This window comes from Myotis nattereri (genome assembly GCF_964212035.1).
Source record: "Myotis nattereri genome assembly, chromosome: 4".
Taxonomy (NCBI): Eukaryota; Metazoa; Chordata; class Mammalia; order Chiroptera; family Vespertilionidae; genus Myotis; species Myotis nattereri.
This window is the reverse complement of record NC_138079.1, coordinates 57,785,984-57,804,802: the sequence shown is the minus strand read 5'-3', so window position 1 is coordinate 57,804,802 and position 18,819 is coordinate 57,785,984. Positions and strand designations below refer to the sequence as shown.

General features: G+C 36.2%; 1 protein-coding gene across 1 annotated transcript in view; it reads left to right on the top strand.

Annotated features, from left to right (window-relative positions):
* ST8SIA4 (ST8 alpha-N-acetyl-neuraminide alpha-2,8-sialyltransferase 4) overlaps positions 1 to 12,466 on the top strand; it is an 89,466-nt gene extending 77,000 nt beyond the window's left edge. The window contains exon 5 of the mRNA XM_081088774.1: positions 10,385 to 12,466. Coding sequence (XP_080944900.1) covers positions 10,385 to 10,667 — 283 coding nt within the window. The 3' untranslated portion in view covers positions 10,668 to 12,466. The remainder of the gene's footprint in view (positions 1 to 10,384) is intronic.
* The last annotated feature ends 6,353 nt before the right edge of the window (positions 12,467 to 18,819 follow it).

Sequence of the window (18,819 nt, the reverse complement as noted above, 5' to 3'; positions counted from 1 at the left end):
TTATTATTATAGTAAAACGGACTTTTATTGGGAAACTGTTCTTACGTTGGCTGGGGATGTGGAAATGTAATCTCTAAGTGTTTCCTTGGACTAAATGTTTATGTAAAGAAAACATTTGCATGAGTAAAATACCACTATCATTTTCATCTTCCAGTATATGACCCATTTTTTTTTGCTAGGTTTTGGGATTATCTACCCTAGTTGATTTTAATTCTTCTTTCTTTTTCTGTAGGACTCCATGTCTTATGATAAATGATTTTACTGCTTCCTTTTAATTTTAATAAGAAAAATGTAAGATTTTTCATAATTATGGATTTTCAAAAAGCAATCTAACCTCATTAGAAAGATAATACAAAAGGATTAACCTCATTTAACTCCTTCATCATGCTTCAAAACCATCCCGATTCTATGTTGCTTATATTTCACCGTTTGAATGTCACCACTTCCTCATTCTGACAGTTTACATTATCAATTTCAGTTATCTTTCAGAATTTAATTTGGTTAAAAGAGAAGCTTATTAAAACCTGTGGCTTTACATCCACTTTATATTTTTGCCATAACCTCCATGTACCAGTTAAAGTTTTTAAGCTTTAACTTTAAGAAGTCTCAAAATGGTTAGAATTCATTAATGTACTATAATTATTTTTAAATTCCCCTTCACATAAATCTAACTAACATGATGTTCTTTTGGTGTAGTCCTTTTAAATTTATTCAGGTTTCTGACATGATAAAGTCTAAAGAATTCCTCTGTTTATTTTTGTTTAATTGTTCTCACGTCTCAACAAAATTCCATTTTCCTATATGGTATCATTCTCTCCCATTGGTTTTATATTTGAAATTATAGTGAATAGGTTTATAATTTTTAGATAATCAAAAATCAATTTATTATGAATTTTTAAGTCAATGTTATGACCTCTAGTTAAAAGTATAGAAAATTAGAAATTATGTTAAACTGTTCAGCAGGGGTGATTTTATCAAACAGCTCCATAATGTTATTGAAGGGAAATGCTGCATGTTATTTCAGATCACATATCATAAAAGTATTAGCAGTTAATAACTTCAAACAAAACATAAAGTTTAGATTACTAATACAACTGGATGAACTTTCATGTTCCTCAATCCAAATTCAGATTACTGTGACCTTTTATAAATGACAGTTTTATATGTGGTAGAAACCATATTAAGAATCTGATTTTATTGGTTAATAATGTGCAACTGACTAAGTTTCAGGGGTTTGCCCAAGATCACATAGTTAGCTAAAGGTACAGCCAAGCCAAGACTGCCACTTTTTTAGGGCTTTCCCACTATTAAATATTGTCACTCAGAGATTTCCAAGCCATGAGGGTGCTCCACTTTTTTAACACTACAAATCTCCAAAATGCCAGCAAGAAGAATTTAAATAAACAGTCATTAGTAGTTATTTTGTATCCAGCACTGTGCTAAAATACCATGAGATGAAATAGATTTATCTTTCTATTTTATTACATAAGTAGAGGCCTGATGCACGAAATTAATGCACTGGGGAAAGCGGGTTCCTCAGCCTGGCCTGTGCCCTCTCGCAATCCAAGACCCCTCACTCCTTACCACCCACCTGCTCACTGCTCGTTACCGCTCTGCTTGCTGCTCCTTAGCACTGCCACGGAGGCAGGAGAGGCTCTCGCAACTCGCCACCGTGAGCCCCGCTGCACTCGCCAGCCACGAGCCCCGCTTCTGCCTGAGTGGCACACCCCCTGAGGGAGCACATTGACCACCAGGAGCAGCTCCTGCGTTGAGTGTCTGCCCCCTGGTGGTCAGTGTGCATCATAGCAACCAGTTGTTCTGGTCATTCCACTGTAACAGTTGCTTAGGCTTTTATTATATTGACTAGAGGTCCGGTGCACAAAAATTCATACACTGAGGGCCAGGGGGTCCCTCAGCCCAGCCTGCCCCCTCTCACAGTCCGAGAGTCCTCAGAAGATGTCCTACTGACAGCTTAGGCTCATTACCCCTGGGGGGAGCGGGCCTAAGCTGCAGTCTGGCCTCCCTTTGCAGGAGGCCACCAGGCTGATCAGGGGAAGGTGCCGCCACCATCAACCCACTGCTGCTGCCACTGACACTGCTGGCCGCTGCAACTGCTGGCCCTCGGCTCTTGTAGCCGCCAAGGTGTTTTCATCAACATAGACTCCAGTCTCTTCAGCACAAAAGAATGACAACTTTCTTTAGGCATTTTTAAGATGTCTCTTTCATAGGATATGACCTACCTTTCTTTCTTTCTTTCTTCTTCCTTTCTTTCTTTCTTTCTTTCTTTCTTTCTTTCTTTCTTTCTTTCTTTCTTTCTTTCTTTCTTCCTTCCTTCCTTCCTTCCTTCCTTCCTTCCTTCCTTCCTTCCTTCCTTCCTTCCTTTCTTTTTTACTTATCCTCCCTGAGGATATCCTCACTGCGGCTGCTGATCAGGCCCTGCCTCTCTCTCCAGGCCTTGCAGCAGCCACGATGGCTGCTGATCAGCCCTCCCCTGGCGCAGGCATGCGGAGGCCCCCGCCATGGCCCCACCCCTGACGTTGCAAGTCTCCACCCACCCAAGTTTGCTGTGCACAAAGCCTGCTGATCAGTCGTTACTGTGATGAGGTGCCAGACAATTTGCATATTCCTCTATTATTAGTTTAGATAAATAATGTTAAACTTCTGTGTAAGTATGTAGTGAAGTTATCTTTACAGATATGCAAGTTATTCCCCTATCTTCTCTCTTTACAAACAGGGCAAAAATAAACAACTACCTGGAAATTTCTCAAAGGCACTTTTTCTAACTTTGAATTTTCTTGTATAAATCTTATGGAGCTATGGGTCAGGAGGAATATTTTCTATGTCTTTTCTGCAGTCAGTGGTGTACTGGAGCTGGCTTGCAAGAACTGATTATGTCATCTCTTTCCATCTCAGTTTTCACTGATGTCAGGTTAGAAGCCTGAAATTAGCTGTGATGGGAATATTTACACCACGGAAATTGGCCAATGCTGCAGATCAGTAACTGTCTCCCCTAATCAGTGTCTGCTATTAAACATTTACCAACATACCCATGCACAATGCACTGGCTGAGCAAAATTGGGCAAGTTATTTTACTTCTTAAGCTATTAACTGTTTCTTCTGTGAAGTAGGAATGCTAATATATACTATATCATTTATAACAGAATTTTATACGTCCATGTGAAAGTACTTTGAAACTGAGTTTCAAGTAGAATAACTATTGCAGTAATTAGAGTTATATGTTCACTGATAAAATATGAGACACTTGGCAAAACCAACATAGTTTAGGTAGATCAAAAATTTCTTAACACTGCATCTTCACATAAACTGACTATGGACCTGGCTAAATAAAAAGAAAAAGAATGAAATTCCGAGCTAAGGTCAAAGTCTGGATTTCTATAGAGGACATCAAATAACATTAACAGGTACCAAACAGAAAATAGAGATTATTGGGCCTAAGGTATTATTCCTATTCTTTTCCCATGCCATAATTCCTCTGTGCCTCTGATGAATTAGGCTTAGGAAGGTGGATAAATATTTTCTGTTTGTAGATTGCGAAGGCCTCTGCAGAAAGAATTTTGTTTTCTTTTTATCACCTACATAATACAGACCTCTGTATACAAAAGGCTCACAGATAAGAAATATTGACAGATTGACCTCTTGAGGTTACACATTCCTGCTTTCATTTTCATGACACTTGAAAATACTTTTTAAATCTGCATGGAAATCCCTACCCTTTGATACAGTGTCACTGCCTTTGGCATTTGCAATGTGGTTAAGTAAGTTATATATTGAAACTACAAAATCCTCTTCTGATTTAAATACTTTTGAGAATGTACTTTGGAAAAGTGGGTCCTGTATATTGGTCAGCTCTTACTTCCCATTGAATAAAACAAAAAACCCAAAAACCTTTGCGTGTAAAACATCACTAACAGCTGACTGTTAATCACCAAAACATGATACGGTTCACGTGATACATGTGAACTCAGTGTGGAAACGATTCCCCGGGACTTGCTATTTCAAGCTGAATGATCTTGAAAACTAAAGAAATCAATTCCTTTTTGTTAAAAGTGAAACTATTATAGTCAGATAGATGTGGGCTTAAATCTTGGTTCCATCATCTACAATTTCCATGATCTTAAACTGGTTATATAACCTTCCCAAGCCTGGTTTCCTCATATGTGAAATAATATCAATTGATAGGTTTGTGGTGGGTATTAAGTGAAGAAAAAAACAGCAGCATACATAAAGTTCTTAACGCTATCTCTGGCCCATTATGGATACTCAGTAAATTATTATTCTCTTTGCTACTTTTCAATAGATTGCTTGTGTTTTTTACTCTTGGGTTTACTCCTAGCTTGCCACATCACATAAAATATGCCCGTCTTTTTGTTTCCTCACACAAGAAGAAGATATAAGATCACTGTTTGCTTCCCTGGAATAATATAAGGATGAATTAATTCATGGTGGACTGAATTATTCTCAGGATGTACAGTACTGGAAGTTCTATTTTTTTAAAGAAATGATCACCAACCTTACTTTTGTGGCAAGACAAATCATTTCATAATCTTTAAAAAGAAATATCATTAACTTTACCAAAAGTTTTCAAACAAAATTAAGTTTTATGCACTTTAAAAAAATGAATTCATGTTATGTTGCATACTGCAGACGGGAGACATGAAAGGACTAGTTGAAAACAAAATACAAGAGATGTTCTAGTTTGGCCTGCCCAGGATGACCATTTTAAGTTTTATTTTATATAGCCCTTACACATAGATTACTCCAAAGAATGAAACAGCATATTGACAAATATGTAGAACAGAATCCCTGAAAATTCTTATAAATTATTCAGGTATTATAAAAGAATAAACTTTTGGGAGGTGGGGTGTAGATTTGGGGCAATGAATTATAGAAAGCGAATTCTTTTATAATGTCTCATATGTTCACACATGTTTTAGAACCAGAAGCCATAATATTCCCTTAACAGAATCTTCCTATGGAACCGAGCACAAAGCTTAGTTGTGGAAAGTTTAAACATAGGAGGAGAAATCAAGAAGACTCTTCTGAACTCAGAGTACACTATGCTATGTGCTTCATTTCACATTCCAGACAAAAGAATTCCTGGGCTCACAAATGGAAATTTTGCAAGTAATATAATACCAAGTTAAAAACTGTTGGCACAGTAAGATTCCATACTTTTTATTCAGATTCATCTAGAAATTTTTATGCTCAGTTGTTGGAAGGATAATAATATTTTATGAAGGAGAATATTTTATTACTTGTAAACATTTAGACTTATTTGTTTAAATAAAAATTATTTGCCAACATGTTGAGTGTGAACTGTCTCCAGTATATTACTTCTAAATTATTGGTTGTTTGAAATAATCACATAATTTGGTTCATCAAGTGGTCATTATCTAATTTCATTATGACATAAAATCTAACATATTGCTGGCTTTAATATCAAGCATTTTTTGAGTAACTTTTTTGCTTTGCAATATATTAAAACCTGAAAAAGGGTAAAGAGAGCAGCATAAGGAAGAGGAAGCAGAACAAGACTAAAAGTGTCAGGGCATGTTCAGTTTCATGGGGAGAGAAAATTTGAAACAGCAAATAGAGAAAAGCCTAAAGCCATACAATCAAATGTTTCTGTTTCTCAGCTAAGGAAACATGCCCATTGAGGTTAAATTACATACCTCCAATTGTCCAGCCAGTATGTAGTTACAGAAGGTGCCAAGAGAGAAGTGGGATATGTGAGTAGGATTGAAGAATGGGTTGTTATGGGACCTGATGAAATTGAACTAATACTATGTACTATTTGTCAAATTTTATACTATGTTCTTCCACACTTACTATCTCTTTTACATGATCATAACAGGCTGGTATGTTCAATATTATTAACCAATGTCCAAGGAAATAAAAGTAGTTGTCCCAATGACTTAAAAGCAATATATCACAGATTCACACCCATGGCACGTTGTGACCATACGCATGGCCTTCTATAGCACACTGATTTGTGGGTAAAGGCATCCTACTAGTAAGTGTTGAGTTCCTCTGAAATAATGGGACTGATATGTTGGAGGAACAGTACATAAGGCACCTTGCTTAGCAAGAACAGAGCTTTCATACTGGGAAGTAATGAGATGATTGAATCTATTTAAAGAAGAAGAAGAAGAAATATTCCACTTACACATAAAAGTGAGTTGGTTTCATATAGACAGAGTATTACAATATTGAAATAAAGCAGAAAGTAAGGAAGAGAGGGAGTTAATCGTATCTAAAATAAAACAGCCTGGCTGATGAAAATTATCCCATGTGTACCTATGAATGATTATAATACATTTTAATATCTAAAACTGTCAGAGAAACAAAAGGGTGCCTCACATTATAGCAGCTATTATCGCTATGTGATGTATTATAAGTAATATTCTTCTTTTTCATTCATTTCTTTTTTCTTCAAGTTTTCTATATGAAGCCTTCACTCTATAAATTAAAAAATAATTTATTTATAAAAATAAATACATACATGGAAACTAGATGATTTCCTGATTGAAAACATTGATAAATTTTAAGCTACAACAGGTAAGATTTTGAGACAAAACTTAGAACAGCTTGTACTGAATTAGAATGTGAATAGTGCATTATTTTATCAATGCAGCTTTTTAGTCAATTTTGTCCTAAATAAGATTAAAAACTTAATATTCTATCTTTTGTATAAACTCCTCACAACAAACTTATAGTTTTTAAATGTCAGCTTGTAAATAAGCAGATACTTTCAAATATGGTTTTTAAAATTGTCCTCTGGGCTTTGGATTATAAAGTTGACCAAAATTATCTGATAATGCTAATAGAATTTTAAAAGAATATTATTTTTGTTATTTTCACATGTGGAATTTGTTTCTGGACAAATGCTGAATCCTGATCATTTAGGTTGGCCTATACAATTTCAAGCACAAGGTTAGATTTTTCATAAGCACATAGTAGACTCTTACTGTATTTGATAGCTGTTACGTTTTTTAATTTCACAAAATGTTATTACTATGACTTTAGTTCTTGACCTGCTTTAAGGATTTTTTGTTTTTTTTATCTGTTGCATGTTGATATCATTTATTAAGGTCTGTTTTCTTGTGTGTTTTTGTTTGTTTGTTTGTTTTAGAATTCAATAGGATAAGTGCATTTATTTTGTGTGTGTGTGTGTGTGTGTGTGTGTGTTTTTAATGTCCTGAAAAATGAGTAATTTATATTTCTTTGGATTATTCAAATTGTTACAAGCCAAACATTACAAAGCTTAATTTCTCCTTCTGTTAGCATTTCTAAAGGAAAGTTTATTAATACCGGTATTATTTTAATGGCATAGTTGAGAATACAGGAACTTTCTAAAGTATCTCTACCCATTATTTACAAACTAGAGGCCCGGTGCACACATTCATGCACTGGTGGGGTCCCTAGGCCTGGCCCTTGGGGATCAGGCCTAAACCAGCTTTCCAACATCCCCCAAGGGGTCCCAGATTGTGAGAGGGTGTTTTTTGAGTGACACACCCCAGAATCAGGCTCCCTCCTCTCTGGTTCTGGTGTGTCATGGAAGAACTGCAGCTGCAAAGTCACCACAACTTGCAGCTCCTGTGTTGAGCATCTACCCCCTGGTGGTCAATGCACATCATGGGTCCTTATATATATAGACTAGAGGCCCAGTGCATCAAATTCAGGCACTTGGCGGGGGGGGAGTGTCCCTCAGCCCAACCTGTGCCCTCTCATAGTCCAGGACTGCTTGGGGGATGTCCGCCTACCAGAGGGATGGGGCCTAAGCCGGCAGGAGGACATCCCTCTTACAACCTGGGATCTCTCACTCCTTACTGCCCACATGCTCGCTCCTTACTGCTTGGCTTGTTGCTTCTTAGCAGCAGGCTCCTTACTCCTTGGCTTACTGCTCCTTAGCACTGCCGTGAACCCGGCTTTTGGCTGAGTGGTGCTCCCCCTGTGGGAGCGCACTGACCACCAGGAGGCATCTCCTACATTGAGAGTCTGCCCTCTATGGTCAGTGCGCATCATAGCAACCGGTCGTTCTGGTCATTCCACTGTAATGGTCGCTTAGGCATTTATTATATAGATAAGATACTTTGTGATCAGAATTTAGTTTTCAGAACACAATTTTTATTAATATTAATTAATTAATATTCTAGGTATATCCTACCTCTTAAAAAGTTAAAACATTAATTTGCTCCATAAATTCCTCACTGAAGTCACAGTGAATTGATGATTATTTCAAGAATTATATTTTTCTAATATGTTTTTCTGGATGTGCTGACCTTCCATAATGCTCATTTGTCTGATCTGCATTTAGATGTCAGGTACTTGGGGGTAAGAGGTCAACCTCACTAACTGTCTGTGCTATCTTATAAGGTGCCTGCATCTAAAAATGTTGAGTGATTGTTCACCTCTGACATTATTTTGAAATAGGCCAATAATTTTGCCTTCAGCATTTCTAACATTAGAGTTGCTTATTTGTATTACATATAGGAGTTGCTTTGGTATTTTGTCTATGACCAACCATATTTAAGTGGATCCCTGCATATCTCACCAGAATTAAGGAATGAAAAGCATCTATTTATAATGTACCCATGGAGTCATATTTAATGTGATCTTTCATTCCTATACAAATAATATAACATTATATGATTGCCTGGTAGTTATTTTTTTCTCATCTTAGAATAAGATTAAAACACATAATTTAGCATGACCTTCATACTGCCAAATTATTCCAAATCATTGGCACTCCCTGATGGAAATAATCAAATTTTTTAAGTGTACAGTTCAACATTTTGTTTTTTTAATGTATTCAAATATACGTACAACCACCAACTGCAGGCTGAACCAGCTTCTTCAATGTATTCAAACTGTAGGCATGGAATCAACAGCTGGGTTCCCTCATGGTGTTACCAATATGCATTGTATAGTTTTTGCTCATTCAGCTACCTTTGGGTTGTGAAACAATGTTTAGATGTTCTTCTCTGTAAATTCCTTATGAACCTTCTTAATTGAAGGATAAGCTTTCTTAAAACACTTGTAATAACAAAAGGTCAGTGATGCATTTCACATTGCTTAACACGTTCAGCATGTGGCCCTCACCCCAAGAAAAATAAAAATGTAAAAGGTCACTTCTGGCTTAAAGAGGGGTACAAAGAAAAAAAAAGGAACGATTATAGCAAAGTGTATTTCCTTTTCCTGTTTGAGATGTTGGAGTGAGGTTTGAAAATCCACTATGTATCTATCAAATAAAGTAAAATAAAATTTTGTGGTTTTTTTCATATTCAATAGTCTAAATCTATTTGCTCTTCCCTAAAAAGCTTCATGAATTATTTTTTAAATGGAAATAATAATATATAAAAATCTAAGCCAAGTATTTAAATACAACTGTGACCAAAATCTAATCATTTTCTCCCTTACATTTGGATGGCAGAAATATATTTCCTCAAATAGGAGATATTAATTAAAACACAAATTTTAAAAACAGACTATTTATTATTGGACAACTTTAAAAGTAGGGGACATCTATACCCTTACTCTTTCAGCAGGTTTCACGTAAGATAATGAATATCTCAAGAACTATTGGAAACCCCCTTCCATACCAGAGGTGCTGATTAACTTCTGAGTTTGCATGCTTTTCAAAGGAACCAAGTGTGGCAACAATGATGGGTCATAACATTTTGGAGTATTTTAGTGCCTTTTAAAATGAAGAGTATAAAATACTTATTAGCACTGACATATATTTTACCAATTTTACAAAATGTTAAACTGCATAAATGGTGAATTAGTTGCAAATATATGTTTTATGTTGTTCTTCTGTGGGTTGAGGCAATGTTTTTAATTAGCCTTGATAATATATGACTTGGACAATTGAAGTTGAAGAAGTAAATTAGTATAATGCAGGTAAAGCATTTATTTATTTGGGTTTTTAAGTTAAATATGAGGTTTTGAAAAACTATAAGCATAGTTTCAAATTCTCTTTATCCAGGAGATTACTTAGTCACTGCCCACTTACTATACCTTTCTCAACATATTTAACACTTTCTGAGAAGATTCCAGTCTGTATATAAATGTTTGCTACTAATTTATTTTAATACAAGATCACACAACAATATTTACCTACATTTCAGGTACCCTGGCTAACTATATGACCTCAAAAATTAGCAATATAATAAAATAAATACATTAGTATTCTAAATGCTTATAAATATATTTCTTCAGTAATCTTCTGTGTATCATTTATAAAGATACTTTTCAAATTTCACATACTTTAATTCTTCATAGTATATTTAGTATATAGTCTATGTTGTATGTTTCTCTAAATTATCTTTTCTGTGTGTGTGTGTGCTGTTGTTTTTTCCAGTTACTGGCTGACAAACAAAGTTCCCATCAAAAGACCCAGTACAGGTCTCCTCATGTATACACTTGCCACAAGATTCTGTGATGAAATTCACCTGTATGGATTCTGGCCTTTCCCTAAGGATTTGAATGGAAAAGCAGTCAAATATCATTACTATGATGACTTAAAATATAGGTACTTTTCTAATGCAAGTCCTCACAGAATGCCATTAGAATTCAAAACCTTAAATGTGCTACACAATAGAGGAGCTCTGAAACTGACAACAGGGAAGTGTGTAAAGCAATAAAGCACATTTGAAAACAGACAAACTGAATATGCACTTCTTTTCTGAAGATGCTTCCTAAGATCTGAAAATAGGATCCAAAACACGACTGGGTTTCAGCATCCACCAATTACCTGAAAGGTGATCAAGGACATTCATGAGAAATCCACTACCAGCTGATGAAATACCTGCGAAGTGCTCTAAAATTTAAATATGTTGACTTCAAGGGTCCTAGTAAGTGCCACTTCCACGAAGAACACAGTTTGAATGTATAATCAGTAGTGTTTACAAGATCCAACAATGCACTTGTCCTTAGTTACTGAAACAAAGATGTTCATCACTGTCGGGCTGCCTCGGCGATGCCAAGCACATGAGAAGAGGAACAGCGGGAACCTAACTCAGCCCCTGGGGAAATTAACCATCCTTGTCAGCAGATATGAAGATGGAAACTGAGCAGCGAAATACACAAGATTAAACAACTCAAGTAAATGCCTTCAGTCAGGACTCTGAGTCTGATCATGAATTTCATGTTTCTGTTTTTTTGTCTGGAATCTCTTTTGGTTTGGGGTGTTTAGAAATCCTTTCTAAGACAAATATGAATGAGATAAATAACCTCCATGTGGTCATTTTTAAACTTCTTAAATTTTTAAAGAGCAGTCACACAATGACTTTGTAAAAAAGTTTTATTTTGCACAACTCTAAACCTCCAGATGTTTTTCCAGTGGTATAGAAGGTACCAGCTAAACTGTACCATTAAGTAATCTTGAACCATTCTAAAGAAAAGATGTTCTGTGTCACCTAAGGTGGTAATATTAGCTGAAAAAAAATGTACTTTTGGTACCAAAGATTATACTGATGTTTCTACATGACAAACCATTTTCCTTTCATGGAAATAATATATTACTGTGTTATTCTGTTAATGTGAAAGCTCTCTCTAGATATTTTCAATTTTCAAAACTCAAACTTTATTTTTATTTGAAGGAAGACTTCCATGGTGTTTACATTTCATAATAATTTTGTGGAAGCACTTTGCCCTTTAAGAATAAATGTTTGCCTGATAGGGATGAAATGTGACTTCCAGTTATTTGATATTCCCCCTATTCAAATAGAAAGATTGGCCTGCTCTTTAGAGCACAAATTTTCTCAGTGCAGAAATAACTAATGAGTGTTGCTTCCATTGCAGAGGCGATTCATTTTAATAGGTTTAACAATGGAACTGTATGTCAGTATTTTGCACTTTGAATGAATTAAATTGACCAACATTTTTTTTCTGTGGTTAAATTTATTCAATGTTATCATATTAGTATGTTTTAAAAGAAGCACATGAAGTTATTAATAAAGTGAGTTAGGATGTGTGAGCATGTAACAGAATTGACCAGTAGGCCTGTTTACTGGTAGCTCGTGCTACGCTGGTCGGTGATTCTGATGGTAACTTGTTTCTTTTGAAAGCAGAAGTGCTCTGTTTCCACTTCTACTCTTGGTCTGAAACAACTCAGTTGACTTCTTGTTTTTTAGGCAAGGCAGTCTGAAGAAAGAAGAATAGCACGCAGAGTATGTATGCTTTGTTTTTTAGAGAAGACACTCTGAAAAAAGAAAGAATAAATAGCATGGGGAATGTATATGAAATCACGAAAAAAGATATTCTCAGTACAGTTCTTAATATATTAATGATATATGGTATTATTTTTAAAAATATGTTAGAACTGTGTGATATGGGAGACTATATTTTCTGAGAATTCATGTGTCTCTAAGAAAACAAAATAAAATAAAGGAGATGCTTAGCTATAAATGGATAGAACATACGTACTTTTGTCATTAATCTCTTTAGGAAATTTAAAAAAAAATTAGGCACATGTTATGAATGTAAAGTTAAAAATCTGATGGACTTAATAAATCAAAAATAGGTAGGTGGTTTATAGAATCTTAATTTCCACCATTTGTGAATAAGTTGTTTGAGTAGTCCTTAATTGAATTCTATAGAAATTTTGAAGTCAAAATTTGTATGTAAAATTAACCTCAGAACTTATTTAAAGTATGTCCTAAAAAGCATCAGCAAAGTACCTTGCCATTTTTACTGAATTTTAGACAAATGTATTTAAACAATTTTAAGGCCACAGCAAAAGCGTCCCAGCCATTCACTGTTCTGTGCTTTGAAGTTTATTTCATAGATGCATTGAGTAGTGCCTTTTTAGCTTCACCTTGCTTTGTTACCCTGTGCATTCTGTTCTCTAAATATGTTGCCCAGTTCTGAAAATGTTTGGCATATAAAAAAGGGCTTCAGTATCAACTGAGACTACTTTTGTTCATCTCAGGGAGCTTTCAATACTCAAGAATGAATTCAATTAAGGCATCAAATGTTCAAAGCATACAAACTGTACATGATCATTTCATTCCCTATCGTAAACCTTTCCATCCATGCCTCCCAATTCAAGATCTACTGTGGCCTTAATGGGGCAAGGAGATGAATGAGAGCTGACAGCAAGAATAAGAAAATAACTGAGATTTAACCAATAAGGGGGCAGAAGGGATCATGATAAGATCTAATTATAAATGCATACTTGAAATATCTGCTTTTTTTCTTTTGTACTATTATATGTTCACGGCTTTAGTTTTTTATTTCTTTGTTATGATTTAACCCAGTACCTGGCAATGCTCAGGCAGCTGATTGTAAAAGAAAGGTTCCTGTCCTTCAGAGAACATGGTTGTTACTGTGCTGTTGACATGAGTAGGCCATGGAAACCTGTTCATCATTATTACCCAGCTTGTTCTATTATTAATATTAAGTTGCCGGAATAAAAAAATAAGAATCAGTAACAGATTTTCTGGGCAATTCTAATTAATTATTCAGCCCAAAGGACTGCTGAAATTATTGTGGAAGTTTTTCTATCTGAAGGTGCTGGGCATTCAAATGTATTTATGTATTGTGTATCATATGAAGTGTGTATCAATTGCTAACGGGAATTTCTACATATATGCTTATAGAAGCAATTTATTTCAATGACGCTATGTTTGCATTGGTGGTATAGTGGTGAGCATAGCTGCCTTCTATACGTTATGGGTAGTGTACATACCAACTAGTTATTAAACTACTACACAGGAAAAGGGTGAAGAAAATAATTTATTTCTGATTGAGCGAGTCAGTCACAATGCACATAATGTGGTATTTGGTTCATAAAAGAGTTGTTTTCACGTGGTTATTGTTGGAAGTAGCTATAATTGTGGAAGGAGTGTAGGAAGAGTTAAATAGAATTAGTTACCTCTACAGGCGTGAAATTTCCCCAAGAGACATTATCCATATACCAATGTTTTAAAGATTGAGTGAAGGGAGGATATTGCTTGTACTAGTATTTAATGAAAGAAAATCCAAATAAAGACCACCTAGAAATAGATATTTTATTATATATGTGCTATAGATATATCTATATAGTACAAATAGACATGTGTGATGCATATATACAATGCTATATATGTGTGTTTGTGTGTATACACACTGAGTCTGAAATATACACACACTAGACTTGTGTTATGCTAACATCTTCAGGGGCCGCACTGTGAAGCACCCTGGAGAGAAGACCACTTTAGAATGAAGAAGTCCTTTTGAGACTTCAGTTACTAACCTGCTTTAAGAGGTATCTACTTTATAACTGAATTGTGTGTTGCTCATACCTAGAGTTACAATAAGGGTCTAGTCTGTCGGAATCTTAAATAAAAAGAAAACTTTAAAATTAAAAAAAAAAAGTCTTCCTGCTGGCAATGTATTTGAATTGCAGTTTTCAGCTTGTGGCTCCAGGCCCTGAGTCTCCCATCTAAGTAGCACCTTTTCACAGACATGGTTTCTGTGTGTACGCAAAAGCACAAGTGGTCCACATGTAGATAGCAGGGAAAGTTTACAAAGACAGCGTTGCTGCACAGAATGATTGCTACGGAGTATTTCTTATATAATTTGTGGAAATGAAAGCTGAGGTTTATTCTGTCAAACTCATTCTGTTCAACACTGTTTTCCTGTTGTTTATGTAGAGCAATTGGGTGTTGCTGTTTTATCATTTGTAATATTGTAAAATAAATTAAATCCTTTTTTTCCCAATTTTTCTCTTATTTCTTATATCCAAGCCCTGCTTTTACTTTATACATTAATATAAGGTCATAGTTTAGCTAATGCCTTTGTCTTCCCTGCCTCTCACCTGCAGCCATTGGCAATTTGGCATTTATTTTAAAGAGTATGCACGAGACTGAACAAAATCAAAAGCCCATGAACATCAGGAAATTCTTGACAATTTTAAGTGTGGTGCGTTGTGTTTTTAGTTGAAGGAATAGAATGTTACACAAGTTACAGTCATTTCTACTCAGTTTATAGTCCTGCTAACTGCTGTCAGCTAGTCACTACAGCTTTACGGCTAGAGAGGTCAATGGTTTCTTACACACTGCACATTCTTATTTTTTAAAAAAATTAAATCTTTATTGTTCAGATTATTACATTTGTTCCTCTCCCCCCTCCCCCCATAACTCCCCTCCTCCCAGTTCCCGCCCCACCCTCGGCCCTCACTCCCCACCCACTGTCCTCATCCATAGGTGCACGATTTTTGTCCAGTCTCTTCCCGCATCTCCCACACCCCTTTCCCCCCCAAGAACAGTCAGTCCATTCCCTTTCTATGTCCCTGATTCTATTATAATCACCAGTTCATTCTGTTCATCAGATTATTTATTCACTTGATTCTTAGATTCACTTGTTGATAGATGCATATTTGTTGTTCATAATTTGTATCTTTACCTTTTTCTTCCTCTTCCTCTTCTTAAAGGATACTTTTCAGCATTTCATATAATACTGGTTTGGTGGTGATGAACTCCTTTAGCTTTTCCTTATCTGTGAAGCTCTTTATCTGACCTTCAGTTCTGAATGATAGCTTTGCTGGATAAAGTAATCTTGGTTGTAGGTTCTTGGTATTCATCACTTTGAATATTTCTTGCCACTCCCTTCTGGCCTGCAAAGTTTCTGTTGAGAAATCAGCTGACAGTCGTATGGGTATTCCCTTGTAGGTAACTGGGTTTCTTTCTCTTGCTGCTTTTAAGATTCTCTCTTTGTCTTTTGCTCTTGGCATTTTAATTATGATGTGTCTTGGTGTGGTCCTCTTTGGATTCCTTTTGTTTGGGGTTCTCTGCGCTTCTTGGACCTATAAGTCTATTTCTTTCACCAGGTGGGGGAAGTTTTCTGTCATTATTTCTTCAAATAGGTTTTCAATATCTTGCTCTCTCTCATCTTCTGGCACCCCTATAATTCTGATGGTACGCTTGAAGCTGTCCCAGAGGCTCCTTACACTATCTTTGTATTTTCGGATTCTTTTTTCATTTTGCTTTTCCGGTTGGGTGTTTTTTGCTTCTTCGCATTTCGAATCTTTGACTTGATTCTTGCGCTTCTCTGGTCTGCTGTTGGGAGTCTGTATAGTATTCTTTATTTCAGTCGGTGTATGCTTAATTTCTAGTTGGTTCTTTATCAGAACATCGAGGGTCTCATTAGATTTCTCGAGGATCTCATTAAGTTTATCGGCGCCTTCTAGACAGTTCTTGAGAGACCTTAAAAGTGTGGTTCTGAACTCTATATCTTCCATTGACAATTTTGTCCTGTTTCTTTGTCTCCGCATTTTGTTATGCTTTCTTGGTGCACCCCCTAGTGGTCTTTGTGTGCAGTCTGTAGTCAAGCCTTGATTGTTGTAGCTAATATTAGGGGGGATTTGACTTCCAGGCCAAGTGGCTGTGAGAATCAGCTGTGTCTGCAGTGAGAGAACTTCTGTCCTCTAGGGAGGTGCTAATCTGGCATTTGCCTGAGGCTATCCAGCAAATGCCTCTGTGCAGGGCTTGGGCGGGGCGGGTGGGTCGCACAGGATCAACAGGGTGGGCCAGAGAGAGCAGTTATGGCGGCTGTCAGTCCTGTCCCCAGGGGCTCTGCCTCTCTGAGTCCCAGCACCCGCTGCAAACCTCGGAGAGAAAGCTGCACTCGCTCCGCCCGAAGCCAGACAGTCCCGCTTCTCCCGTTTGAGTCAGGGTCCCTAAAGACTCGCCCGGATCTGGAGCTCAGCGTCTGCGACTCCCTCCTGATTGAAAACGCCAACCGCACCCTCAGCCACCAGCCCGCTCTGCATGCACTCTGCACCTCAGAATTTGACTTTAGCACTGCGCCTCCTCTGAGTGTCGGTATGCGTTTCTCTTTCCTCCTAGTTGTAGGACTTCCACTCAGCCAGCGTTCCTGTGGTTCTGGGTGATGTTCGTTCCATCTTTTAGTTTCACTTTTGAAGTGGTTGTTCGAGGCAGCAAACTCCGGCGTTAACCTATGCCGCCATCTTGGTTCTCCCCACACTGCACATTCTTAAGGCTTTTCTTGGATCTGTGATTTCAAATTTTCGAGTTTGCAGTTCCCTTCCAGGAGATGATTCTGGAAAACTACATGTTTAAATCCTCTCATCTTTGTTTTCAGACTCTGCACTATTTTCTCCAGAAATTATTACATATGGTCACTTTTAGCATTCTGTAATTTTGAAACATTTGCTAGAGACCAACAGTGAATCATGAATCATTAACAATGGTTAATGAATATTGATCTTATTTATATCTGCGTAATTACCTTTTAATTCCAAATATCCATACACTCTGGGGTCATTCCTCTCTATTCTGGGGATGTAATCAGATCTTATCATAAACCTATGAGATAGATATTGCGAATATCCCAGTAATACAGATTAGATTAAATGAGAGGTTGGGTGTTTTGAAGGTCACACGGTTCAGAAGTGAGAGAATCAGTATTTGAACCCAAGTGGTCAGTCTCACTTCAGTGTCCACTGTCTCAACCATCACATTTTTTGTTGAAAGTATCACAGATATTCCCTTTTTCCCCCCCAGTCACCCCCTCTACCCTTTACCCCTGACTCTTCATCCCATAGGCCATGCTGCCTCTTTTAAACTGGCAAGAAGTGCCCTAGAAAACTTAAGTTTGCAAATAATTTATTGTTTGTAATGAGCACAGCTCAAAAGTATAGGTGTGTACATAGGAGGTATATATAATATAGGCTTTAGGATAGTGTAATAAATGGCCCCTGCCCTACTTAGAAGTATTATCTCTAATGACAATATGTGCGCCTTCTAGTTCAGAGGTTTTCCCCCTGGATAGTGCTGCATAAACAATGCCAACTTTTCCTCCAAATTTTTATATGTTTTTTTCATACAAGATGGATTACACTTATGTTAGAATCTGACTTTATGTGTTACAAAATATATGATAGCTATTTTAAAGTCTAATTGTGAGGTTCCTCCATAAACATTTTGATTGAATTTGAGTGTTTGATTCATCTCTATTAGCAACTATTTCCAGAAATATCTTAAGTTTGAACTTGTGCAGATAGCTAAGTTCATCCGTTTTATATTAATTAAAAGTAAAACCTAGTTTCTCTCTCTGGCTTGAAATGGAAATAACTTCATCTCCAGATAAAGGGGATTGCTTAATGATTCCCCCTATATACTAACTTCATTGTGCATAAGCCCATGAAAGTTAAAAAAAAAATTTCAGATATAGGAATAAAGTTATTGTTCCATCCATTTAAAAAAGTTTTTGGTCACTTCATTGCTTAAGTTCTGAAATCTCAATAAACAAATTATGTGGAAGAATTGAATGCCAATATAAATATCTCCTCTTTTTTTGCTTCTAGATTGCTGATTTCTAATTCAGTTGCCCAAGTAAAATCTCTCAAGCAGACATGATCTACAAAAATGCCTCATTGAGTGACAATTCTGTAATATCTCTCCCTTGGAGATTCAGAAAATGCACTAACATAAAAAAAATCTGAGAAATTTTATAATAAAGATTTTTTTTATTATTTAAAAAGTCATAGATTACACATCACTTCTGTCGAGTATGAAATTATGTTCTACAGACCATACTTGGGCTAGCACTTGCAGATAACAAACAATACAAGATAACAGGTAAGAGCTGCAGTTTTAGAAAGGCTGATGCTGACTTTATTCAGTGCTATCTTTTCCCATGGACCAAAAATATTGTCTTAATAATATTTTCAAATATAAAAATAATTTAAACTGGCATTTATTCTCTAAACTTTTTACATTAATTTTTACATTAACAATTACTCTCTAAACAATTAATCATATCATGGCTAAATTCCTAAGAGCAGTCCCA